Here is a 26,461-nt window from a genome sequence, read left to right as displayed (position 1 = left end):
TTGATTGAGTTATAAATACAGCTTTCTCTTTTGTAATGGAAAGGTGTAACATGAAGTCTCTGAGCCATAGGGCCCATCACGTGACTGTGTAAAAGTGGCCACATTACAAACGCCACAAAGCTCCTTTTTTAAGGGTCTTTAAGGGATTCCTGTCTAAGTGTTTGTGACGTTTTTATAATGGACACTTACTCCTGCCAGGATCGCCCTCTTCTCCAGCTGCCACTGTGATTGGTGTTGGGACAGTAGTGGGGCTCCTCCGATCCGTTTTATTGGATGTTGTCGAAGGTACCTTGGGAGAAGTTTTGCATTATTGAACAGGCAGAGCTGGAGATGCCTCAGGGGTCCTTTGGGCATGAGTTGAAGCACCCCTGAGGCTTGTTCAGTGTGCTTGATGTAGCCGTGGGATAAACTGACGAACAGGATAAATTAATGAACACAGTTTTAATGTCGGCTAAAAATAACATGAAAGATGACCAGAATCATGCATTATTTTGTAACCAACTTACAAGTGCAAAGAAAAATAACTTCAAAAGGAAGTGCTGTCTATTTAGAGAGTTATGCATCTCCACCAAAGAGAAAAACAAAGGGTTTAAACAAACAAGGTAGCTGCAAGGGACTTTGAACTACAAGGGTTCTATCTACAAATAAGCACGTTAATTAAGTTTTTGGAAGTTGGTTTAGTGCAAATGCTAATGCAGTCTTTTAAGATGCTGCATACCCACGATAACACACGCAAACACACTCACACATCAATGTACCAACCTTAAAGGGGGTGGGAGTGAAGGGGTTTGTAGGGGAGACACTAAGGAACAGACTCAGACTCTCTGCTTCCTACAATCATGAAGGGAAACAAATATTTTACCCCACAAAAGATATTCAAAGTTCTTCTCAAAGACCTCAATTATTTTTGGAATACCATGAAGGTGTTAATGACTCATCACTCTATATATAATAAAGTGCATATACAGTATAACATTCTCTATACACTACAGCCATAGTGAGCCAAACATCAGTAACTGTGTGGGAACACAAACTGAGGAAAATGGTTTCACAGCTTGTCATCTGTTAAAGTGAAAACCAAAGTAGCAGTCACGACCTTGAAACAAATAAGTAGGGACTGCTTTTTGAATTTAAATAGATATAGATATACAGTATATATATATACCCCATTCATATCAATTTCTACACTACGCATTACCACTCTCAAAGCGGCAGTATATTTTGAGAGAGAGAATGTACAGTGTAAGTTATCTGGTAGAGCAGTTACCTTACTGCTGTGTGAGTAACACTGTGGAGTCAGTCTCTCGTGGTTGGCAAGCATAGGGGACTGTGGGCGAAAACACAAAAAGTAGCGAAGGCAGGTGAATATCTTTATGAAACATACTGCAGATGCTTCAAATGATGCATCCAATATGTTATACTAAATAGGTTTTCAGTCAAATAAATGTTTGTTTAACAAGCCTTGTGAACTGTGTACATTATATTGTCATGCCACAAACTCCCACGCAAACATTGCTGTAACTTCTGATGAGTTGTCCAACACAATATAAACTGCAGATTTTCTTTGCACTTGTTGAGTATTATGATTCAGTGAAAGAATCTGGGACCTCAATAAAACAAAACAGAATATTATGTAATCGTACTTGAGTATTCGTTGCACATTGTATGACTAAGCAAGTACTTGTTGTCTGTTTTTCTGAGATGCAGTACCTGAGATCTGTGCTTTCCAGACTGGAGCAGGAAGACCACAGAGTCTCCGGCCCGGCGGATGGCCTCCACTGCCTGCTCATGGCTGGCATCTCGTAGGTCCACACCACACACCTTGGCCGAGTCAACATTAGAGACAATTTAGTTGAAAAATTACCTTTAAAAAATCTAGTAATCACATTGATGTGTCAATCCTGTAAATCCAATTTTCACCTTAAGGCAACCCTGCAATGAGAACATACTGTTATCTACAATGACCTTACACATACAAAAAAGCGAAGGCTACCTCAGTAGAAACTATATAGCAAGATCGCAGGGCTAATGGTACGTTTTCTAATGTTTAATGGTCAAATATTGCTAAATGAGATTTCCCACAAGATATATTTCTAGGTATTTAGGATTAAATGAATGTCGTTAAACGGATTTACCCAGTATTGTAATTCAAATATATGTTGGAAAGAGACACAAATGTGCACTATAGTTTGTGCTTAAAACTGTTGCACCCGAGTGTGGCATGGAGGTTTGTTCATCGCATTGTATAAAATCCTGTATTGTATAAAGACGAAAAAGAGCTCAACCTTGGAGTACATGTTTCCACAGTGCACACACAGTAAACAGAACATGTATACAGTATATAAATCCATGCTCATTCAACAAACACATAAGCATTAATACACACACACACACACACACACACACACACACACACACACACACACACACACACACACACACACACACACACACACACACACTTGCCTTTCCTGGAATTTAAACTAAGTGTGTCTCCTTCTCTATCTCCTCAATGAACATTGCCACAGAATGACACACACACACACACACACACACACACACACACACACACACACACACACACACACACACACACACACACGCACACGCACACACACACACCTCTAGTATCCTGTCTCCAGTCTGGAGGGTGCCATTAAGTGCTGCCGGGCTGTCGGGGCTGATGTGCTTGATGAAGACTCCCCTCATCATCTCTCCACTGCTCAGTCTCCGGCCCATGCCTCTGCCTCCCATTATGCTGATACCCAAGGACTGGCCTGGTGTTCGAGTCAACCGCACACTGGAGCACAAAGCAGAATATAAGGAACATTCACACTCATTGTAGAGCTGAAAGGCCTTCATGCATTGCAGTGATGATTAATGGATGTACTCTGTACGCCTGAAGAAGAGATGAAGGTCTACTTGGTAAGGAGCAGTACGGCACAAATTCATAAGAAAGAGAACTAAACCAATGGATGTGTTTTTTTTTCTTCTTTGAATCTCTATCCACAGCGGATAGAGTTTCAAATATAAGTCAAAACAAATGAATATAATACATGCAAGTGAGACTCACACAAAAGCTGGTCTTTGCATACAGTGCAGCTTATGTGATTTTATAAGTGGGATACAGTCATAAATGCAATAAATACAGGTTGTGAAAAAACGGTTTCTCTAGGCCTGAGAAATATGAGCATGTTGAGTCTGCTCTGTGTTGCTCTCCCCCGCTGTGAACATAACTTGAACAAACTAGGATTTTAGTAAGCCTTCTTTGGCAGAGAAAGAATAAAAAGGCATCATGGGCAGAGTTTTGGAAAAAAAAGAGGCAGAAGGATGGAAGATCTGAATAAAATCTAACGGCAACACAAATTAAATCACTGATTCACCTACCTTCTAGGCTGATCCCAAGAAACTGTGGTATGAAAATGAAGCTCCTCTTCTCCGTCTTCTTTACCGTCCACCTTTGTCTCTACCTCCAGCTGTGATATTTTCCCATCTGCACTACGTCTGTCCATTTTCTCCTTCACAATCTGTCCTTCTTTGTTTCCCTCCTTCTTGTTCATGTAAGGTTTTGGAATCAGCCAACTGATGGCAAAAAAACATGCAAACAGAAATAATATTAAATCAATGTGTGATATTAAATAGAAAATGTGTTGATTACAGAACATCATTCTCTTTGTTCAAAATGTAATAATCTTGCGAAAATGGGTGAAAAAAAACAAGCAATCACTTTGAGGCCATAAGTTGTGAGTCAAATACCATTTGTCTGCTTCATACTGGCATAATTCCTGTGGATAACAAGAATTCTCTGTGTACTTTATTCTTTTTTTTAATTCGTGACACACTGTGACACATAGCCAGTTGTGATTTATATTGCCAGGCCTTGAAAATAATTTTTTCAAGGATGTCAAGAGCAAAAACACCTGAAATACACATTTTCTGCCAGCGAGCTCACAGTAAGGTAGTATTTTAATGCATGTGTGTTGAAACATACAGTATATACAGTATCTCTTTTTATGTGTGAGTGAGAAAGCGAGGTAGAGAAGGAGAGAATTTTTCATGAATATATTTAACGGCGGAGGGCTGTAATAAGCCCATGGAGGTGAGTGATAGTGGTGCTATCTGCACAGCAGGAGCCTATAGCCAGTTAAGTTACAGAAGAGGGCAGAACAAATGGTTCCACCAGGGCTGAAAGAGAGCGGCCAGGAGAGGGGGATTGGAAAATGGGAAAAGAGAAAAAGACCAAATAGAGAGATGAGAGACAGATGTGGACACAAATAGTGAAGAGGGAAGACTAGCAGAGCAAGACACAAAGACAGCATATCGTAAGATAAGAGTGAAGAAAAGGCTGCAGAGAGAAATGGGAGTGAGGGAGGGAGGAGAAAGGCAGAGGCAAGAAGATGGAGCGAAAGCAGGGATAGACAGAAGCGAAACAATTCATTTTCGCTGACAGTCAGCACTGAGATCCATAAGCGAACAGCTAAATATAACTGAGAGATTCAACATTCAGAGAAACTTTTGCCTTTACCAGAGAGAAGAATGGAGAAGAGAAAAATACGGACTGGAAGGGACTCAAACTGAGCTGGTTGCATACTGAAGTGAAACACATTGTTTCCTTCATGGATACGGTTAATTAAAGTGTCAGATAATAACTCAGAGCATTAGTGTGACTTAAGCTGCCGGGTAACTGAAGTAAGTGATGTGTTAAAGTTATAAAAACACTAGCTGCTATGAAAATCAAAACCCTAAGGTGACCACACGGAGCTCACAACAGGCAGAATGTATGGAGTGTATTTCATCGTCTGAATTCTCTGCAGCAAACACATCAACATGTAATAAAGCTGGAGCCCTGCAGTCTAATAAACCTTGAGGCAGGTTTATCTTGCACTGTGGGGCCTGAGGAGGGATTAGGTGACCATAAATAATAGGCTGAGACCTCTGGATCTTACATTACCTTGAGTCTGGGGCCGGGGTTATGGTAGGGACCGCGGCTGGACCTTTGATTAGAGCTTTGGATGAAGCAGAGCCTCTGACTACTGCTGGATCTGGAGCTGCAGCTTTAAAATTGGCCGTGGCAGAGGGTTTTAGGCTGTATGAAGCTGGAGTGGAGGCTGCAGCTCTGACTGGACCTGGTGATCTCGCTGGGGTCGAGCCGGGTTCTGGAGAAAGGGTTGGCGGGGTCGGTGAGGAGGAGGCGCTGTCTGCTGCGATGGATGCCAGAGGAGGTAAATTCAGACGGACGCGGTACTCATCCACCTGATGGGCTGGGACATAGGTTATGCTGAGGGAAAATAAATGGGGTGGAAAAGAAATGTCGGGGTAGGGTGAAAACATTTAAAATATGAATATGACTTAAGATTTCCCAATACTTGGTTTCCATATCCCACATTAATTAAACTTTTACCAACAAACAGTGACTAATACGATAAGGAATTAGACACATGGCATTGCACTTGAAATCTACAAACAAGATTGATGGATTATGTGATGACTTACTTTAATGGAATAATATGACTTTGATATATGATTTTATTAATTGATCATATTTATAATCATACAAATGAATGCATCACAAAATACCAGAAGTGAAAGCTGGATATAACTGAAGTAATGTTCAATAACGCTGAACAGTTGTAATCATCATTAGTTATCAATTAATAATTCAATTGTTTTTAAAAATGTGAGACCTGAAAGACAATCAATAAACAACTACTAACTTTAAGGCTGCTGTCTTACATGTCAGATGTTTGTAAGTGCTATTCAATTATAGATGTGCCCTACTCCATTAACAGTGCTTCTACTGCAGCTGGTAGAAGATGAAAAGAACATGAAATAATTTCAGAGAAATGCATGTTTCAATGTCAAGATGCAATTTGTGATTCAAGACGGATGAAATAGTAAAGTGTTTTGCATGAGCAGGATCTGTCAGACGGTCTTAACAATGTCATTTGGGAAAGTGTCAAGGACGTCGTTAAAGCCAAACACTCCCACTTCCATTCTTGTGTGGCACTACCAGTAGACGTGGTGTTTGAATCTCCTTAAAGAGCTTGGTTCCACTCATAGTGGCAGATTGAATATGGAGGTCTTCCACGCTAAGCTGTTGTGACTGAGCCTTGTGGACAGCCTGTCGTATCTGAACAGAAGCAGTTTGATAGCAACAAGCCCTTCTATGTCTGTCTTATTCTGAGGCTTCCAAAGCAACTCATCTGCCTCCACTCTCTGTTAGTTTGTCTGCAGTGCTGTCAGGAGGAGGCAGTATGGCAGACATGTGTGTGCGGGTTTGTGTGTGTGCGCAAAGGATAGAGCAAGGCAGATTGCATATGTGTGTTCATCTGTGTGTGTTGTGCCGTGCATCTATGAAGGGCTCTTTAAAACGCTCTTTTATTCAGAAGTGCACTGTTCAAGGTGAGATGAGCAATGAATTATTCAGAGATATTTCCCGTAGCAGGAAAAAGGTGTTTTTGGAGGTTAGACCATTGAAAGGATGTGTATGTGTGTGTGTTAATTTGTGTGTGTGTGTGTGTGTGTGTGTGTGTGTGTGTGTGTGTGTGTGTGTGTGTGTGTGTGTGTGTGTGTGTGTGTGTGTGTGTGTGTGTGTGTGTGTGTGTGTGTGTGTGTGTGTGTGTGTGTGTGTGTGCCTGTAAAAGCAAAGTGGGCGCTGTGCAGGGCAGCACGGTGCAGGAGATGGGGCACTTTTCCAATCAGCCAAACAAGCATTGTCAATGTGGAGCCATAAGTGCTGATGTTAGAACAAGTCATAATTTACCCAATTTTCCCTCAGGCCATCTTTAAAATGTAATCATCTAATCTAATTTAACATCACTGCAGCGCCTCAGTCAACTATTACGGCAGTGTCAAAACAAGGTGGTAATGGAGATCCGCAGTGAGACGAGATCGTTTATATGCGATGATGCTGTGAAAGTCATGATTGTGACCAGCACATATTTATTTGTATGATCTACAAATACTCACTTATTCGGGTCACACACACTGTCAATAACTGCATGGGTAGATCTAGGAAAATATGAGCAGTGTTCAATTCATCTTTTTTTTCAGTGATTGATGGCTCTCCATATTCCCATAGGACCTTCTTACATTTTCTTTAAACTAAGAACAGTTTTTCTCGCTTTTCAAGTCGTGTTTTCAAGACGTGTTTAAACTATGACATAATGGTAAGTGAATATATATAGATGTGTAATCAATAACTGAGCTACATAACTTACTGGAATCAGAGTAAAATGTGCCACTCACATATCCTACTTTAATGCTGTTAATGTAATGTGGTTTTGTGCCATTAGTTGTGCCCACTGAGCCCGTTTACAATTTCCAAGATCTGACAACCCCAGAATATATAAACAGCAAGGATACCATGTTATGTGTAACTTAAGAGACACAGTTTCAGCTTAATTAGAAACTACAAAATATAAGATTGTGAGACCGCTATTAAAGGCGCATCACTGTGTGCACTTGAGAAATATAAAGCTTTGGTCAGATTGCACTGATGGTATATTTACCTGTTTTTTATATGCAACATATGTTCCAATACCATCTGTTCCTGTGCAACAAACTATAATTTAACTTGGCATACTGGCAGGTACTAATCTGACACCAAAGGATGTTTAATGTCGCTTTAATACAAGTTGAAAGTGAAGCCAAAATTACTCAAATAATAGTACAGTAAAAATCAATCAAGATGGCCTAGCAAGCTAGCTCGGTTAAGATTTGTAAATCCAAAACAATTCTGCCCAACTCCAGCCTCAGCAGATATCTACAGTAATTAGCCAGAATAAGTGAACATACAGTATCTGGTGATTTTTAAGCCATAGGCCCTTTTCCCAGAAGGCAGTTTGACATGTCCCAGCAGAAAAAGCACAGGTGTTAAACAATGAAACTAATGAAGACAGAATTCTACTTAGCTGCTTTTTTTCAGGGTCCTTATCGATGCCGGAGTGTCATGACTCACTGGGAATGAAGCCATCTTTAATGTTATTAGCAACACCTGTGCCATGTAGGCATGTACTACCATGCCAAGTTTAAATGTCTGCTGTGAAAAAGGCCCAGTAACAGCACGGCATCAATTCATGTTTTTAGCTAAAAACAAATTAAAACTAAAGAATGTCTGCCCTGCTACTGTCAACATTAGAAAATCATGTAGTGCTGTGACTATACTACTTGATGACGCCATGTGGTGCGTCAGAGCCATAGGGTTCCTCTGCAACAATTAAGGGATGTGAAGCATCATTTTAGCCGCTGTAGAGAGGGTGACGCACAGTGCTGCACATCCAGCCAGCCAGTGGGTCTCAACACAGTCTGAAGATTTTTGAGTAGAAGTGATTCAGAGGACTCAGCAAGGATACCATGTTATGTGACTCAGGAAGTCAGTTTGAGATCGACACAATAATCCTTTAAAGGTCACCTATTATATTATTTCCTGTCTTTTATACATAAACATGTGTCCCCTCTGAGTAAAGAGATTCTGAAAGTTTCAGGAAAAAAGATTTGCTCACTTTCTGTCCTGATCCATTTATATAAAAACCTGTCTGAAAATGAGCTGATCAGATTTTGGCTATTTTTTGGCCAATTGTGTTCTTTTTAACCAAATATCTCGCAGAGGGGCGTGGGGAGTGGCACCTTATTTTCCTTTAAAGTAACAGACAGAGAATCAGCACTTTTGAAACAGGGCTGAAACAGAGGGGATTATGGGATCAATGCATGATCTGTTTGGTGTTTCAGCCAAACACTTCAGACATGTTTTGTATATATCTGACACCTATAATAAAGTAATGAAAAACAGTATAATAGGGACCTTTAAACTGAGCTATTATAGAGTTGTCGAGCTAAACTGTGATGTAACAGTAAGCATCACCTGTGTTATTTTCAGCCCAGAGCAAAACTCTCTCAAATGGTAATGTTGTTGGACAGTGACCGGCTCCTCACCTTATCTCTGGCCCTATGACAGAGTGTCTGCGGAGTGTGGCTCTGGCCCTGGCGTTGGTCAGATTGGAGGTAGGTTCTCTGTTGATGGCCAAGATGGCATCCCCCACCCCCAGCCTGCCATCCTGGCTAACAGAGCCCCCCTGGACCATGCCGCGCACCAGCATGCCTGAGCCGTCCTTGATAGCACTCACCGACATCCCTGCCAACACGCACACACGTACACAGACACACACATGAGCACAGGTGAGTGGATGGTTGGCTAAGTCTGCTTTGATTGCATGCCAAAGAGACAGACAGTCGTCCAAACAAACACCTGACAGTGGCATAATCAGTATAATCAAGACAGACACTAGGCAGATTAGCACACAAACATGGCGACACATGCTTGACATTTACAAAGCATCACCCTCAGCCAAACTCGCATTAAGGTGCACACACACACACACACACACACACACACACACACACACACACACACACACACACACACACACACACACACACACACACACACACACACACACACACACACACACACACACCAACACAGGGCAAAGTGCACAGGTGACTGGAGGGTTAACACATGCAAGTCGCTCAAACACCTGACTTTGGCATTATCAAATCTGACGCTAGGCGGATTACACAAACACTACTTTAATGCAAACAGGCAGAAGCAGGTAAATCAGGCATCACACACGCACACGTGCACACTTCACCAACACACATGCACACACTGTAGACAGGGAAGGCTACAACAAATTAGGAAGTCTAGTCTACAATATGGCGTTTGCACCCTACAATGACATCTAATGGAGGACTACGCACATCCACAACACTATGGTCATAATTTGAAAATGGTCAAAGAAAGTACTTTGTGCTTATTTTTGATCAAATAAATAGTTTATTGCTTTTTGTAAAACATTCAAATTACAATACAATCATAGTGCATGGAAAACAATCGTTTGGAGACACAGCTACTGACGCTGATAAGACAGACAGAAGACATTTCAAAGACATGAGAGCAAGTCTGAAGTAATAATGATGAATGTCTCTAAATCCAAAGGTATTTGTTTCCTACAACACTGCATCACAATACATTAATTTTATTACAGACTAATGAAAGTTTTTGAATAATTAATGGTAAATTCCGAAATGACATTTTCTATATGAAATTCTATTTCTTCTGATCTCAACGGAACTTCTTCATGTTAATGTAATAGGTTCACACCATTCAAGAACAAAGACTTCTAACCAGGCTGTATATACTCATGTTTTTAGACGTGCAAGGCAAGAAACAAAGACCTCATTATAATCCATCAAACCTTCTCCTTTAACAACCTGCTCTGAAAACCATACAGTCCTTGAAGTACAAACCAACCATACACTGTTAGCATGTCTCATGTTATCAAAATTGGGCACTCAGTCATTAGTTGCCCGATGGATAGAATTGACCATGGCACCTAACAATAGGAAGGATGTAAAGAAGTGCAAAAAGATCTTTAAAAATATTGCTCATAAAAATCCCAAATATTTGGGCCTTACAGATACAGACCATAACTCTGCCCAAGTCGTACTATTGCCTTACATTTGAATACATTTAAATTAACATGAGTAACAAATGAACACAGACAATCTGTAAACCCTCCACATGTGGATGTCCAGAAAACCGTGCTACAATACATATCTTAACAGGAAGACCTACACTGTTATAAACAGATAAATACTAACACATGCAGTGATACACAGACTGTAGGTTATTACCTTGATTTTCTCTACCTTTGGAAATTAACATAATGTTAAACTTTCACGCATACACAAGTAGTGCGGTGCCTTATTAGAGCACGTTTCCAGAATACAAATAAGTTTGTTTTCTTATACTTAGTTTGCACAGTGCCCTTAAATGAAAGTGCAGGAGTGCCTTACACCCCGTTGTTAACTCCCTGACATTTTTAAATAAGTAATATAATCCCAACACTAGAGTATAAAAACAAATATAAAATGTTAATATACTCATTGGTTTTAAGGTTCATTAATATTCATTCACATTACTTTGACCATCCATTTACAACCATACTAGCCTATCAGACAAACACACATGCACAGACACACACACATGCACAGAAATCATCTCCTCGCTCAGGTATGAGGAGCACATAATTTCACCACTCCTCTTCAGCGCAGTCGTCATCAACACCGCCAATTAGCGTTATTAACGCCATGCCAGCGACGTACACACACCAAGACACCATCACCATGAGAAAGACGTAGAACATACCAAGGCTACGGTTGCCCCGGACAACAGTGATTGTCCTCTCAAAGCTGGTGCGGGGGGGCAGAGGTGGTGCTTGCTGCCTGTCGTAGTCTTCCATGATGTTGAAACGATGCCGCAGCCGGTTTTCCTACGAGGGAGACGACAGAGGTTATGAGTGAGGGCATGAAGTTGGGGTAACAAATACAGAATTAGTGGATGGTTGCTGTGATGGTTGCTTTCTACAGTCATGGTCCCCAGAGGATACGTTATAATGGCTTTTCCTCCAGCTCTACAGCCTCACTTTGACTTGTTTCCTTCTAAAAGGCAAATTAAGTCACGCTAAACTATAATGGAAAACATGGCAAACTTTAACCTACTGTACTAATACAAATCAGCTTGTTAGAACTGCAATTGTGAACATGCTGACATTAGCATTTATCTCAAAGTACCGCTGTGGGAAAGGACAGCACAACAAAATAAGCTTTGACACAAACTACATGGATCTAATTGTACAACTTCTTAAAAAGTCTCCCATATTGCAAAGATACATTTATGAATAAATACAATCCAAATAGATTAAAACAAATTGAACTCTGCAGGGTGAAGGCCTTTGGGGTAATTCTGAGATGTAAAACATGCAGGAAGGCAGGCTTCTTTAGTCCCCCTTGGCACTTCACAGAGAAAAAGTGCAACAGGGAGATTGTCTTTGAACCTTCACAGAAAGTACAAGCAGAACTGAAGTTCTGACGCTGCCTCTGCAACAAGCCGGTCTTTGATGAGAACACACTGACACTTGACATACCTGCTCTGGATCTCTGTGTGTGTGTGTGTGTGTGTGTGTGTGTGTGTGTGTGTGTGTGTGTGTGTGTGTGTGTGTGTGTGTGTGTGTGTGTGTGTGTGTGTGTGTGTGTGTGTGTGTGTCTGGGATATATAAAGGCAGAACTGTATGCCCTTGTGCTAGACCGGTTGTTTATGTCGTGCAAGCAGTAAATACTTTTCATTCAGAGGCCATTGTTGGTAATTAAGCAAAGGCTAGTACAAAAGGCTGACTCAATGGGATTGAGTTGAGACCACAAAGGAGGAACATGTCTTTGACACTGAGCACTTTCTCTATACTACCTGACCCAGTGATACTGATACCGCTGGCTCTAAGCTCCTCTGTATAGAACATTCACTGACAGAACAAACACTATCATAGTAATCTCCCTTGGAGCAACCTAAAATGGCTACCGAAAGATCTCCAGTTTGCATGCTAATGAGCAATGCTTCCTGTGTGATGGACAACAAGATTCAGACTGCTGTATGTGTTACTTTTACTGTACATGCTAATATGTTTCCTACTTAATCTCATAAAGCATAAAGCATTAATGAGATGTTAGTTAACAATAATTCAGTTTGGTGAATGTGAGAGATTATACAACAGAGAAGTGGGTTCATATTTATGAAGCAAAGAAGCAATTTAAACTTGTCTCTTTAGAGGACAGTTACAGTTCTATTTATTTCAGATCTACAGTATGCTCTGCACACAGTTTCCCCAAACGTGTTTAAAAATAATTGGACAAATTCTGCAGTGTAGCACCTTTGACCTCAATTTGCAAGTGGACTAAAGTTGTCCTGTTTTTCTTTCCCCAGAAAAAAGCCACCAGAAACTATGTACTCAGAAACTGTCCAGCAATTTTAATAAATCCGTTTTTTAAAGATATATTCATTTTGTGTTGTATGACATACCGTTGTAGAGTAATACGGCCCGATGATCCTGTTGTCCTCAAAGTTCCAAGTGTTGCTGTTAGCCTCCGCTGCCTCAGCTAGCAGGTTGATCTGACTTTGGCTGTCAGTGTCATCATAAGAAGTCCGCAAGCTCCTCTCTGAGATGGGCGTTAGGCCGCCACACAGTTCCAGCTGACAACACAAAATTCCCAAAATGAAAAAAAACGTTCTATGTGCAAGTGAATTCACATGGAAGCAAACAGTCTAAACAAGGTAACTGTAAATTAGACACCCTCTTCTCCTCTAGCCTTCTCTCTCCATCTGTACTGTGGTCGAGCATTGTGTTCATCTCTCAGCTACATTAAAAATTCAGATGGCCTGTAACTGGATTCTCTGCTCCTTGTTACTAAGCCACAGTCCACAACAAGACGAAGGAATACTGTACCCTCAAGGAAACACACATTTAGGTAATTATCTTGCATATCTGTGGAAATGAATGTATTTTTGGAAAATCCTGAAGAAAGCTGCATTTGAATATTTGTATACGCTGCAGCCCACAATATGATATACTGTATACTGTATACTGTATGACAATATAAACGTGTCCACTGTCTGAGACTTTGCCATACAGCACCATTTATAGTATAGTATTCTCCCCTTACTTAACTCTGGGTGTATTAAGCCATTCAATTAGCAGGAATACATTAGTTTCTTGCATTAGAGTGAGGTTTTTAATTGTGAATTTAAAAAAAAACTGACTTGTCTGCCAAAAATGTACATCTCTTTACATACCGGCAGTGGTTTGGCAACTCCAATGCAGACAGGGCCATAGCCGGTGGATTTAAGGACGTGCACAGCATAATCCAGGCTTGAGCCTTCCAAGTCACTTTCATTAACAAACATGAGTCGATCACCAGGCAGCAGGTGACCATCTCGATCTGCTACACCCCCAGGCACCAGAGACCGGATTACCAGAACAGTTTTAGTGGCATCTTCTGGATCCTAGAGTCAGACATAAGGATAGGCTGGTTGGATAATCGACATACATGAGATACATTGTGAATTGAATGGAATATAAATTAATGTAAACAACAAAAAAACAGAGACCAGTGTAAAAGTAAATGAACTGGCTGTTCTCATAGAGGGGCAACAAGTGATTATTGCTATAGATTTATACATTTATAACAGCAACGGACACTGCACTTTACAGTTTCTACTTGAGCTCACAAATATGCAAATTAGAAGAAGTCCACATGCTTCTCTAGTGTCTTCATCTTAGACAACCTGATGCTGATATTGTCAGACTGCAGCCTATTCCAGTCAGTTCTATTTGTAGAAAGGCTCAGAGGCATGTCTCTGACCTGGTAGTCCAGGATACTGAAGCCAAGTCCTAACTCCCCTTTCTCCAGTTCGACCACCTGAGCGTCTCTCTCCCACATGGCCAGGGGAGGGGACATTGGGGGCACGCCACGCTTGGTGATGTCCTCAGCTGTAGGACAGGGAATGACACAGCCCTGGTCCAACTGGGTCGCACAGAAAGAAGAAAAGACACAGATAGGAAGATTGATTTCCAAGGAAAGAGCAAGTCAGTGGCATTTTTGGGTGTCATTTCGAATGCAGGGGAACGGTAACAAGTATAATACGATATAACATAACAAGTTTATACTGTCTTAAGGGAATATATTTAACCACAAAGGCTTATTCTCACTATGTATCCTTTCATCGATATGTCCCTTCACCTTGTCATTGAATTCAGCTAGTAGCTCTTTCAAGGTGAGATGTGCATCATTCTCATCCTCCTCATCACTGTCGGGGATTGCAGGCGGTACAATGTGAGAGCACACCAGGCAAACATCCATCGGCAGCTCCTTCAGAATATTTACCACCTCCTTATGCGTCTCTCCAATTAGAGGGATCCCATTCACCTGCCATGAAGATAATACATACAATATTTGTTCCATATATTCCTATGGTCAGGGATTTGCAATGTCATGCTTTTAGCTTTTGAAAAATACTAGAATAAAACACAGCTGTCCGTCACTCTTGACTACAGTATCTGTGTTTCATGGAAAAACCTGCAACACAGCCATTAAAGGTTTTTACTGATATTTAATTTCTGGTTTGCAATTAGTACATCAAGTCACAGCATGAACAGCTAAAGCCGCAAGCCGTAACTTAAGCAAGCGAGGATAGTAAACAAATGAACAAAGAGATGAACAATGGCGTTTCCATGCAGATGTTGTCTAACAAAGATCAAAGAGTTGAGCTGCGGCACAGATGTCTGCTTGTGCGCTCAAAGATAAGAAGGACATAAACCCGTTTTCAGTGTTTTCTACACCGCAACCAAAGCCACTGTAATGTATACATTGTGTTAAAGTTTAGCTAAAAGAGTGCTAATCATGGTGAGACATACAGTATGTGCGGGTTCATGAACTTACCCAGCAAAGTGGGAGGATGGCAAGCTATACCAATACAGTACAAGCACAAATACACTGAGGCCTCCACCCCCACCATCTTATCAGCATACTTGAATTAAGTATGCGTGTTTACTTGTGATGTTTTAGATATTTGTGTAGTTTTTAAAATGCAATATGACTCCCTTTCTGGTCTGTTCTAACTACTTTTAAAGAACAGGCAACAAACCCGAACATATGATGCTGAAAACGTCAGGTCTTTTTGGTAGTTATTCACAAGAATATATTTGTTTGACCCCCAAAATATCATCTCTATATAAAATACCTAAAGAGTGAGTTGCAAAGCGATTGGAACAAAGGACCTTTGTCAGTAGGTTACCTCCAATATCTGGTCTCCGGTGAAGATCCTGCCGCTTTGACCAACAGGCCCCTCGGGTAAAACGGAGCAGAGGTAGTGATGTCCCGCCCGAGCCTCCAGACTGATGCCAAGCCCACTCGTCTCACCGAAACGCTCCAGCTGACACACCTTAAAGAGAGACATAAGGTTGAGGATTGGGAAACAAATGAAGAGAAGCAACGTTTCATGGCTAAGAAAGGTGAAAGTGTAGGAGTCACAATAGGAAGAAAGTGGGTTTTTCTTCTTTAAATTGGCCATTACATGTTAATAAACATTTAGATATGTACAATGTTATTTTGAAACTGGTTTCTCTCTGCATGTTATATTGAATGCTAGACCTACAATAACTTCGTATCTCCGTCCGACTGCATACTGCCACCTCTTCCTCAGGTCTTCCTCCTCAGCTGGCGTCAGTTTAACACCTGTAAAATGTGCATATAAACAAAGTAAAATCAAGTTATATCCCATATGTGTTGTTTCTAGCCCTACATACCCCAGTATTAAACATTAAAATCCCATATAAAAACATCACTTTGGCTGTTTATTAGAGAGAAACAACAAACAGACACATAGCACACGCACACACACCACACACATACACGCACGCCACTATTGGCACATATACATGCATATTCACACCCACCATCTTGAGATTTCTTGGCAAACTAATGATTTCTCGTCTGTCTATTAAAGCCCCATGGCAATCAGTGCTTATTTGGCTGTGCTCTCTAATGAAACCCAAAAAATCCTTGTCTAAATAAAGACATACAAGCAGGCGGGGCGAGAGACAAATCATCTGGAATGAGCTGAATGAGTTGGATAAACACATGACTGAACAACACTATAAATAGACTCCCATCAAAGAGCATGCTTCACTGCCACATTGCTGTTTCCTGAGCCCAATCAGCATATCAGACTAAGTCCCATGATCCAGTTCCAGACTGCACTGCAGCATGGCTTACCGTTTCTGGAATCGTGACGGGGTCGTCCGTTGGCGTATGCTGCTCGCCGGGAGATTTCCCGCAGTGAGCAGATTCCTGGAAGATGGGGAAACAGATTTTGAGCAGTGATCCAAACACAAACACACAAAAAAACTTGACATCCAAGCAAGCATTTTTATAGTTTGAACAGATAGAGAGATAAGTTGGTTATGATTTAAACAGACATGAAAGGTAGAACCTGTGGATGATTGCTTGCATAATACGTTTATGTAAGGGCATGCTGTCAAATCACGTTCTCTATTTCGTCAGCTACTTCAAAAGCAATTCCCTTATGATACCCCTGAGCCAATATGTTCCTTTCTCTCAGCAAAAGACACCTGTCTCTTGAATCTTGTTGAGGCCCATCCTGTAGGGGTTGCCCTCATGGAAGCTGTGGGAGTGTCGGAGGGGATGCAGGGGGGGAACTGGGGGCAGGATGTGACTCAGACGGACCACCTTCCGTAGCAACCTCAGTCTGACCAGGGGGCCTGTCCTTCTCAGCACCTCCATGGCCCGCTGCTCACTGCAGCCCTGCAGACTCACCCCGTCCACCTGAGGGAGGGGACAGGATGTAAAAGTAGGAAAAGAGCCAGGATGAATGCTCAGGTATGATGGAGACAGAAGCAACATTTTAGTGGATGAAGTGGACGGTATGGAGGCAAATGAAATGGGAAAGTAAATCAATACGAATCAAAAATAAAAAACAGAGCAAGATTGAAAGCAGTAAAAGCATCAGATGATAAAGTGATGGATGGAAGTAAAAGAAAAACTATAAGGATTCCACTTCATCAGCTTTTAAAAACACAAATTGGTTTGTAGGTAACTACTAAAAGCTGTAAACTGTGCACATTTTGAAATGCCTTTTTTTTGGAGACAAGGTATTTCTTCAGAGGGCTCAATAAAAAAGCCATCTGTTGTTTTTAGTGGAACTCACAGACAGAATGATGTCTCCGATGTTGATGCGTCCGTCTTGATCGACAGTGCTACCCTTCACTATGGTCTTCACTATCACACCAGCGCTGTAGACTAAGGAAAACAAGAGACAAAATGTGGTCAAACTTCGAGTTGATTAAGTGAATGTAGCTCTAAATGTATACATAATCAATCATAATCACGCAATAATGCCTTATACTAAGCAGGTTTATATAATTGCATATACTGTTTTTTTAAGTGAATTTAGCTTGGAATAATGCTAAGACAATTTTTTAATACATCTTAAATCGGTAGATTACCTGAGTTTAGGTCACCTATGTAGCTAGAAATGGTGAATCCCAGGCCCTGATTGTTCTTAGTGAACTGCACACTGAAATCATAGTCATCCTTCAAGTCATTGAGCTGGAAGGAAGCACAGACCATAATGAATCCAATACAGCATTTTTGTGTTTAAGGGAATCATGTATTACATGTTTAATGTCACTGATAAGCCAATTATATGAAAAGTTAATGTATGACTTTAATGATGTGCTGTCAAACACACACACACACACACACACACACACACACACACACACACACACACACACACACACACACACACACCTTGCCGTCCAGGCTGTCCTGGCTGAGGACAGGAGAGGAGAGGTGATTGTCCTTTGTAATATCTCTGGCAATGAGCAGTTTCACCTTGGTGCCAGCATTTCGCAGAACCTGGGCCAGGTAGTCAATTGTGAAGAGAAGAAAAGAAAAAGTGTATTGCAATTAAGAAATAGGATGGTAATGCATACTTTATAACAGATGACTTCCTTGAAACAGGCTTGGATGTTTATAGAGAATAGCTCAGAAAAAGCTGTGTGCTGCTCTTAAATGTTAACCAGAAATATATTTGCTAAATCAATGATGTCCTCTTTTTCTTAGAAAATACAGTTTTTGTGTCCTCGAAACACTTTTGATAAAAGAATATGGCACACTTCCCTGAGCTAACTATGGGCTAACAGTGAATACACACAGTGACAAGATATTTACACTGTATCTGTTATTCAAGCACACATTAACAACAATTGTTTGCAACCAAATATTTCCAAGACAGTGTGTGTGTTCTTTTCCAAGGGCCACAGCATTGTTACAGAACAAGATGTTTTCTTCTCTGGAAGGAGACTACAGATTGTCTCTGAGTACAAGTACTTAGGAGTACACATTGACACAAACCTCAGTTTCAAAACCCACATCAAAAAGGTCTGCAATAAAGTGAAGTTCAATCTGTCAAATTTCAGATACATTAGAACTTCCTATCGACTCCAGCAGCAAAGCTATACCTTCACTCAATGGTTCTCGCCCACATTACAGTAACTACTGTCTGATAAGCTGTTCAAATGCACACTCTACAGCTCTAAAACCACTGGAATCATTATATAAACAAGCACTTAAAACATTAGACAAAAAGCCATTCCGGTATCATCATTGCCACATTGCTAAAAAGTATAATCTGTTCAACTGGGAAAATCTCAAAGTATACAAAAACGTCTGCTTAGTTTACAAGATCACTTGTGGGTTGGCTCCTCCTCCTCTGGCTGGATTCATCAGCCTAAAGCCCACCTCAATCAGGGCTACTAGAAGTGCGGCTAGGGGAGACTGCACTATCCCATTTAGGAAAAGTGCATTTAGCCAGGCTGTCTTTTCATTCCACGCATCCCATCAATGGAATTCTCACCCTACTACCCATTCAAGCACAGTGTTAAAAAGCGACTCATTAATAACCAACAGTGTCAGCACTGTGTGTGTGTGTGTGTGTGTGTGTGTGTGTGTGTGTGTGTGTGTGTGTGTGTGTGTGTGTGTGTGTGTGTGTGTGAATGTTTTCTTTATTATTATGACTTGCTCCTTACCTGTATTCAGTGATGTCGTCTATTTTAAATATGTACATTTATTTTGTATGACAACGTAGTGGTATTTTTATTCTTGCTTTTAGGATGCCTATCACCATCTGGCAAAGGGACTATCGGTTAAAACTAGCATTTTGGCTAATTCGAGTACATTTACATGTTTCTAATATGTTGATTAATTTACACTGTCCCTTGTTTTGAATAAATCAATTCAATTCAATTACCATTAGGCTACACAAAAAAGAAAACAGAGCTGGCAAAAGAATACTTCAATTCATCATCTAATATAGAATTTATTTTCAATTGATACCTCACCTGTGCCACCTGCTCACTGTTCATGCCTGCCAGATCTGTATCCCCGATGCGCAGGATTTGATCTCCGCTACGCAGGCGCTTATCCTAGGGAGCCCCATTACAACAACAACAACTGTTTTTTGTGAAATATATTTACATACATTCTGCAGATTCAACATAACACACATAACTATAATACAACGTTTCAGTATGTTCCTTCAAAGATTTAACTCATCAATAAGGAAGGGAAATATTATAGGCTAAGCTAAGCTAACCAACTCCTGGCTGCAGCTTTATACTTAAGGTCTATTATGATATAATAGTGATAATCTTCTTACTAACTCTGTCAAGAAAGTAAAAAAGCATATTTTACAAAATGCTTAACTACTCCTTTAACCGGCTATTTAAGTTTTGGCTATGCGATTGATTGGCAGGTGGATTTACCCGTCCGGCAGCTCCTCCAGGAAGGATGGTCTTGACCATGACTCCGGTGCTCCGCCCGCCAATGATTCCAAAACCCAGTCCTTTCCCATCATTGATTAGCTCTATCATCTCCACGTGACGCCTCTGATGTGGCAAGGGTTAGAAAAAGAGGCAAGGGAGCAGAAAAGGGAGGGAGGGAGAGAGAGAAAATCTATTTTAATTAAATGTTGAGACACCATTAACAGGTTGGAGTGCTAAAGCAGTTTGATTCCCTTGCTTATCTATATCCACAGACACACATTTACAGCTCTACATTACCACTTCACATGTGAGCCAAATGTACCTCATGGGCGATAGCAGACAGGTTTCTACCCATCGACATGGTGCGGGAGATTCGAGGGGGAGTGCAGTACTACAAAATAAACGTCATGTTTAAAACAACAGCAAACTTTAAATGACATAGAGCAGGGGTGTCAAACTCAAATACACAGTGGGCCAAAATAAAAAAATGGGTACTAGTCGAGGGCCGGACTGGTTCAATGTTTATTGCAAAACGTATTGAAATGAACTTATTGCACATATTAAGCCTGGAACTAACAAAGCTTAAATGATTGCCTATAAAAACAACATTAAACATTAAATAATCAGTTGCATTCATTTCTTATGGCTCTATCTGCAGCTTTTCCGGAGTCACAGCTTCAAAAAAACTATTTCCCTCAAAGAACAAAACAAACATGCCCTGTTGTCGCAAGAAGAAAAGTGCAAAAGGAAACATCCATTGAAACTCAGTGTTATGCTCTGTGATGCTAGTTCAAGCCAGATACTTGGCATCTCATATTGGGTGCAAGTTCATCAATGTTTGGGCTCAGGCTCTGAGCTGAGGAGACCCTCAGGATGGAGTGAAGCACACACACACACACACACACACACCAGATCAAATAGTAATTAGAAATTATCCTGCGGGCCGAAATTAAATCCACCAAGGGCCTGATTTGGCCCCCGGGCCTTGAGTTTGACACATGTGACATAGAGTTAGCGGCCCTGCCTCTAACGCCTAACAGGCTCTTAGCTGAAACCACCAGACAATGTAACATCCAACTGTGCTTGAGTTTATAATGTAATGTTATATTCTGAAATGTAAAATGTGACATTTGGAATGGTAATGTGGCATATTTTACAATTGAAAGGAAAAAACAACAACGTGGAAACACTAAGTTGATGCATGGACTTCAACAATGACTTGCTTATAACCAAACTACCTCCTAGGTCCTCATGTCTACAATAGGTGTTTTACTTACTGGGGATTCAGTGTGAATGCAGTTGTTTGAGTAGACGTCTGAGAAGGACAGATCCGGGGAGCCCAGAGAAGTGAGGCTGTTGTCGCTATAGATGGACCTGGCAGTGCCTCGGTTCTCTATGGCCCATGTGTAGGAGTCACTGTGGCTCAGTGCCTTCAGGTCCAGTGCCATGCCATGGCAGGGGCCACAGTTCATGGAAACAGATTTGGAAATCTTCCCCTGGTAGGATTGAAGGAGTAATACCGAATGGAAAGATAGCACAAATGTTGAGATAAGAGGATACAAGTGTGAAAATAGAGATGAAGTATGTAAAATAAATTGATGGGATGGAGAGATAATAAATTAATGAGTGAGGGATTTAAGGATTCGAGGGAAGGGGGACATAAAGATTGGGAGGTAAATGGATGAGGGAGATAAAGAAATGGGGAAGGGGTTTGATAGAGTGGTGGGGACATTAATTGAAGGACAAAGATATGGAGGGTGAGGAGCCGGATAAGTGCAGAGAGATGGTTTTAAAATTGAGCAGAAAGAGAAAAGATAGGAAAGCAAGAATACAGGGTTCTGAGATAAGTGCTTCTGTTCAATAGCACGTAACCACAAGATTGTTCCCTTTTGTCTTTAAGGTTTTCTGTTTCACAGTGAAAAAGGGATTTCCGGAAGATACATATTTTTTTTATCTGTATGCTATTTCATTCTAACAATTGTAACACCTGTTGAAGTAGCAGTAGCAGAATAAAAGAAAGAGCTATATCAAAACCTCAATTTATTTGCTCCTATTTTGTTTTTGCCACTGTAAGTTTGACAAGAAACAAGATCGTGAACCAACAAAAAGCGATGTCAGTGTCTGTCTTGATAAAAATACAGAAACCATTGACACTATCCAGCAGTGTCATCTTTCCTGGAATGTAGAGATAGTAATTGGTTACGAGCTGACACGACACACAGCTCCAGTAATGTAATAATCCTTGTGTGTGGACTGTGGTGTGGTGCTTATAGGGTCAGCCCATTAAAGCACACCACAACAGACGATTACAAAGCCATGATCATTACCACTACAACAGCGGTTAAATAAGTACTCAGATGTTTGAATTAGGGCGAAGTAGCAATACAGCATGTAGTGTTACATGTAAAGGTTGTCTATTGGGCCGCTTATGTATAGACTCACACAACATAAATCCCTCTCAATCACCACTTACAGTATGACCCATTTGCAGGGCCTTCTGAATGCATTTTAGTTTTTTTTTTGCTGTGTTACAGACGTTTCTAGGCGTCACCCCATCCTCAAACATAGCAAACAGGTGCCAGATCGTGAGCATGCATTCAAGATGAAATAGCAAAAATACCAAATCCCTATAAAAAGCAAAAATAACTAGGCGAAGCACTAAGCGTACAGCTTGTTCAAAAACAAGATTGAACTGTGGTCGGCTTTGTTACACTGAAGAGTACCCTAACACTTATTGAGCAGGGGAGAAGGGCCAACTTTGTGGTGTTAACAAACCTCAACTCAATATACTATACTATACTATACAGTTCAAGTATTGACCTATTATAATATATCATAATGTTTACATTATTTGTTTGCTGATTTCATTTAATATCGTTAGATTTAATCTATAAACAAATGTAGAAGTTAACTGTTTTTTTGTGTAAAAGTATTAAATAGCAGGAATTGGAAACCTTAAAAATGTACTCGAGTAGAGGAAATGTTGAGAACAACAGTACAGTAGATGTGAACTGGATATGATGAACTAGACAAGCTGACACTTCAGAAACAGACATAAACTTAACTTGTGACACTCTTCGGATGACTTTTGCAGACTCAACATGTTACAGTATATAGACGTGTGTACCTTCCTGCCTCTCTCTCTCTGTCTGTCTCAGGGCTTTAGTGGTAAGCTTAGGTAAGCTGATTAGTCATCCAGTTTGGTTCCTGCATTCAGTATTTTGGGAATAATTCCGGCTCCGTCCCCACCATTCAATATACAGCTAACACCCACACAGTCATGCTCACGCTGTACCTTTGCCGGGGGCTTCCGCTGAGCTTGCTGTAAGCTGAGTATATGATGGAACAGGGGGCTCTGCAGGACCGTCTTGAGCAGGGAGAGCTTCTCCTGCGTGGGGGCTTCTCCTCTCTCCTTAAGTTTGGCTTGAAGTCTCTCCACAGCTTCCAAGGCACAATGAGTATCTGCAGAGACATTGTATATTTTGTGTCACTCGGAAACAGGACTACTTCACATCTCGCTGCTTTGTGACCCCTTACAAACCCCATATCTTTAATAATAAGCAATGAAAGGTCAATCATTTATGGAGACCAATGGGAAAATATAAATGACTTATCATTCAAAGTGACTTTAAACACTGTCTTTAGAATCTAGAATGACCTTCTCTGTCAGCACTGATCCACACAGTGATAAGGATAATATAACACATTTTTTGGGATATTTGAGTGAACAGAAACTGTATTTGTGTAAAAATAAATCCCTTAACCATAGCCACTAGAGTGTGAGTTATTTCCATACCAAAGTCTTCAAATGTCAACAATATGCTGTTCTTAATCTCCTGGTAAAGTAAAAAGTGCATGCTAATAAAGCTACACAAAAAAATGTCAAGGAACTTTTAAGATAATATTAGAGAGGATGTGCAATCCATTCTGCAACACGGAAAAGCAAAAGCTGATATGTCACGTCAGGTCATATTGCCCTTGTTTATTTATTGCAGCAGGAACTAATGAGAGAAGGTCACAACTGCACTAATCGCATGTGGCAGGAGGTTAAGACCCTATAAACTCTTCACCACAAAGTTTTGACTACCGATCAGACTGTGAGTCCTGCGCCACCTGCACATGTAACTATTTTCTCCTGCCTGGCTGCAGCAACCATGCCTGACACCTTAATTGTAAGCCTCTAATGATGGTGGCGGCGGGGACTGTTAGTAATACATTTAACAGTTACTGAAATGTGTTTGGTTTAAAAGGGAGCAATACATATGCAGATCACTGAATACAAGTACCCATGATTTCCATTGTAGACAAGTTGTTCAGATGAAATGTGTGGTTCTGACTCAGTTAAATGTCATTCTTCTCTTTTTGGCACCTGCAACAACAACAAAACAAACGTTTTCTGTGTTAACATAACATTGTACAGATTTCAATTTGACAGACAATGTACTTGAGAAAGTTGACAGTATATTGATATATTAAAAGTTCCAAGGTTAGTTTTCCTCTTTCTCCTTGAAGATATCTCTTTTGATACCTGATATTAAAATAATGGCAGAACAAGATTTGACTCTCCCCTTTCTCATGTGCAAGGACTAATTAGTGTACCAATTTACATCTGTTTTTTTATAATTGATCCTTTCACCTCCACATACTCCTTTCCAAGGCCCTTGCCACGCTTGTTTGCTAGCGCCTTGCTTGTCAACTAATGCTCTTTAGCAGGATTTAAATCTCCACCAAAAGGCTTTATCAGCTGGTGACGGTAATTAAAAGCGACACATGGCCTCCCAACCATTCTGGCTGGAGGGGAAGCCTGTATAGCATCAAAGCATGATACCAATAGCATGATTTGATTTAGCAAAACGATGGGCTGGAAATGACAACGTCTCATCTGAAATCTAATTAAGGGGCATTGATAGGCAGTAGAGGTATCGCAGTACTTATATGCCCTTCACGGCAAGTCTAATTAAATCTGTATCTTATACCATTGATGTTAAAGCGATACTGACTGCTGTATAAATACAAAAATCACATTACAGATGAATGATTTACAGTAATTACGCAGACGCATTAGTTACTAATGTGATATGTAATCAACAAGGCCGTGTGGCAATTAATTTAAAGATGACCCAGGCACATTAGACCTATCACTGTGACGAACACACGGACATCACGGACAGTTAAAAATTGCTTATCGCAGAAAGCCTCCTCTCACCTCCATTGCTTCGCCGGTGGGCTATCAACAGGTCCCCACTGAGCTCAAAGCATATCCACCTCCTCCACCAATACCGAATAAAGAGGATGACACTTTTCTGTTGGGATAAGTCATTAAAGCTTTTTCAGAGACGGCAAGATATCAAGAAGCAACATGCGCGCTTTATTTTCCAGAATTGTGTCCGGGGCTTGAGCGCTCCGTGCAGTGCGCATGTCACCCTCTGATCTTCAGCCAGAGGGCTCATCCCTAAAGTAAGAGAACTGGCCACAGTAATCCCGTAATACATTCACTGAGACACTCCACAAACAATGTTCACAGATATTATGGTGACTCCAATCTCACAATTGCTGTCTCGAAAACTCCCTTGCGAAACCATTACTTAAGAAAAGGTTTTGCTTTTATATAGGTGCTTAAATGACATTTACACCACAAATTGAAGTACAAAAACTCGTAATGTATTTGCCTACATGAAGCACGAACAACAGGTTGCAATTTTAATGAGTCCTTACTTTTTTATATATTTGTAATTAGGATAATTTACGCATATAGCCTAGGTTTAAATAAAAATATTGATTTCCAATTACGATATTTTAATTTGATAAGCTATTCTATTTTAACATTTCCATTGCTGCTAATTGTCCCAATGTGAGGTTTGCCCAGCAGACACCAGGCAAACCGCTTTAGGCTGAATTATAATAGTCCACCTTTCATGGCTTTCGAAACCCCAAACCGGAATCCAGGGACCATAATGAGACATGGGTTCCGGAAGGCCAAGAGTAACCTATAATGTACATTATTTATTTATATTTAGCTGACAATGTTACAATGAACTGTATGCCAATATGCCTACATATTGTTGTCATCCTGAGGAACAATTATGCAATCATACCCAGGTCATGTCAAACAAACAAACAAACAAACAAACAAACAAACAAACAAACAAACAAACAAACAAACAAACAAAAAAACAACAAACTTCTAACCAACTGGTGGGTCTATGTGCTCTGTCTAAAACTTC

At 40.6% G+C, this 26,461-nt stretch overlaps 1 protein-coding gene across 1 annotated transcript in view; it reads right to left on the bottom strand.

The window, feature by feature from the left end:
* The window catches only part of LOC104962067 (multiple PDZ domain protein-like), a gene marked incomplete at its 3' end in the record, with an annotated part of 31,698 nt that extends 5,983 nt beyond the window's left edge, over window positions 1-25,715 (bottom strand). The window contains exons 1-27 of the mRNA XM_010790459.1: window positions 25,444-25,715; window positions 24,524-24,606; window positions 23,533-23,699; window positions 21,515-21,733; window positions 20,560-20,628; window positions 20,238-20,360; window positions 19,815-19,898; window positions 18,223-18,330; window positions 17,916-18,018; window positions 17,618-17,709; window positions 17,022-17,235; window positions 16,666-16,740; window positions 16,046-16,125; window positions 15,686-15,832; window positions 14,632-14,817; window positions 14,254-14,415; window positions 13,685-13,894; window positions 12,914-13,084; window positions 11,210-11,333; window positions 8,935-9,133; window positions 4,952-5,278; window positions 3,388-3,582; window positions 2,623-2,800; window positions 1,711-1,821; window positions 1,268-1,327; window positions 763-831; window positions 190-289 (exon numbers count right to left, since the gene is read on the bottom strand). Coding sequence (XP_010788761.1) covers window positions 190-289; window positions 763-831; window positions 1,268-1,327; window positions 1,711-1,821; window positions 2,623-2,800; window positions 3,388-3,582; window positions 4,952-5,278; window positions 8,935-9,133; window positions 11,210-11,333; window positions 12,914-13,084; window positions 13,685-13,894; window positions 14,254-14,415; window positions 14,632-14,817; window positions 15,686-15,832; window positions 16,046-16,125; window positions 16,666-16,740; window positions 17,022-17,235; window positions 17,618-17,709; window positions 17,916-18,018; window positions 18,223-18,330; window positions 19,815-19,898; window positions 20,238-20,360; window positions 20,560-20,628; window positions 21,515-21,733; window positions 23,533-23,699; window positions 24,524-24,536 — 3,586 coding nt within the window. The remainder of the gene's footprint in view (window positions 1-189; window positions 290-762; window positions 832-1,267; window positions 1,328-1,710; window positions 1,822-2,622; window positions 2,801-3,387; window positions 3,583-4,951; window positions 5,279-8,934; window positions 9,134-11,209; window positions 11,334-12,913; window positions 13,085-13,684; window positions 13,895-14,253; window positions 14,416-14,631; window positions 14,818-15,685; window positions 15,833-16,045; window positions 16,126-16,665; window positions 16,741-17,021; window positions 17,236-17,617; window positions 17,710-17,915; window positions 18,019-18,222; window positions 18,331-19,814; window positions 19,899-20,237; window positions 20,361-20,559; window positions 20,629-21,514; window positions 21,734-23,532; window positions 23,700-24,523; window positions 24,607-25,443) is intronic.
* Window positions 25,716-26,461: the final 746 nt, after the last annotated feature.

Source organism: Notothenia coriiceps, unplaced genomic scaffold, assembly GCF_000735185.1.
Source record: "Notothenia coriiceps isolate Sejong01 unplaced genomic scaffold, NC01 NC01_scaffold00034257, whole genome shotgun sequence".
NCBI classification, from domain to species: Eukaryota; Metazoa; Chordata; class Actinopteri; order Perciformes; family Nototheniidae; genus Notothenia; species Notothenia coriiceps.
The sequence above is the reverse complement of the archived record's forward strand: the minus strand, read 5'-3'. Positions and strand labels throughout refer to the sequence as shown.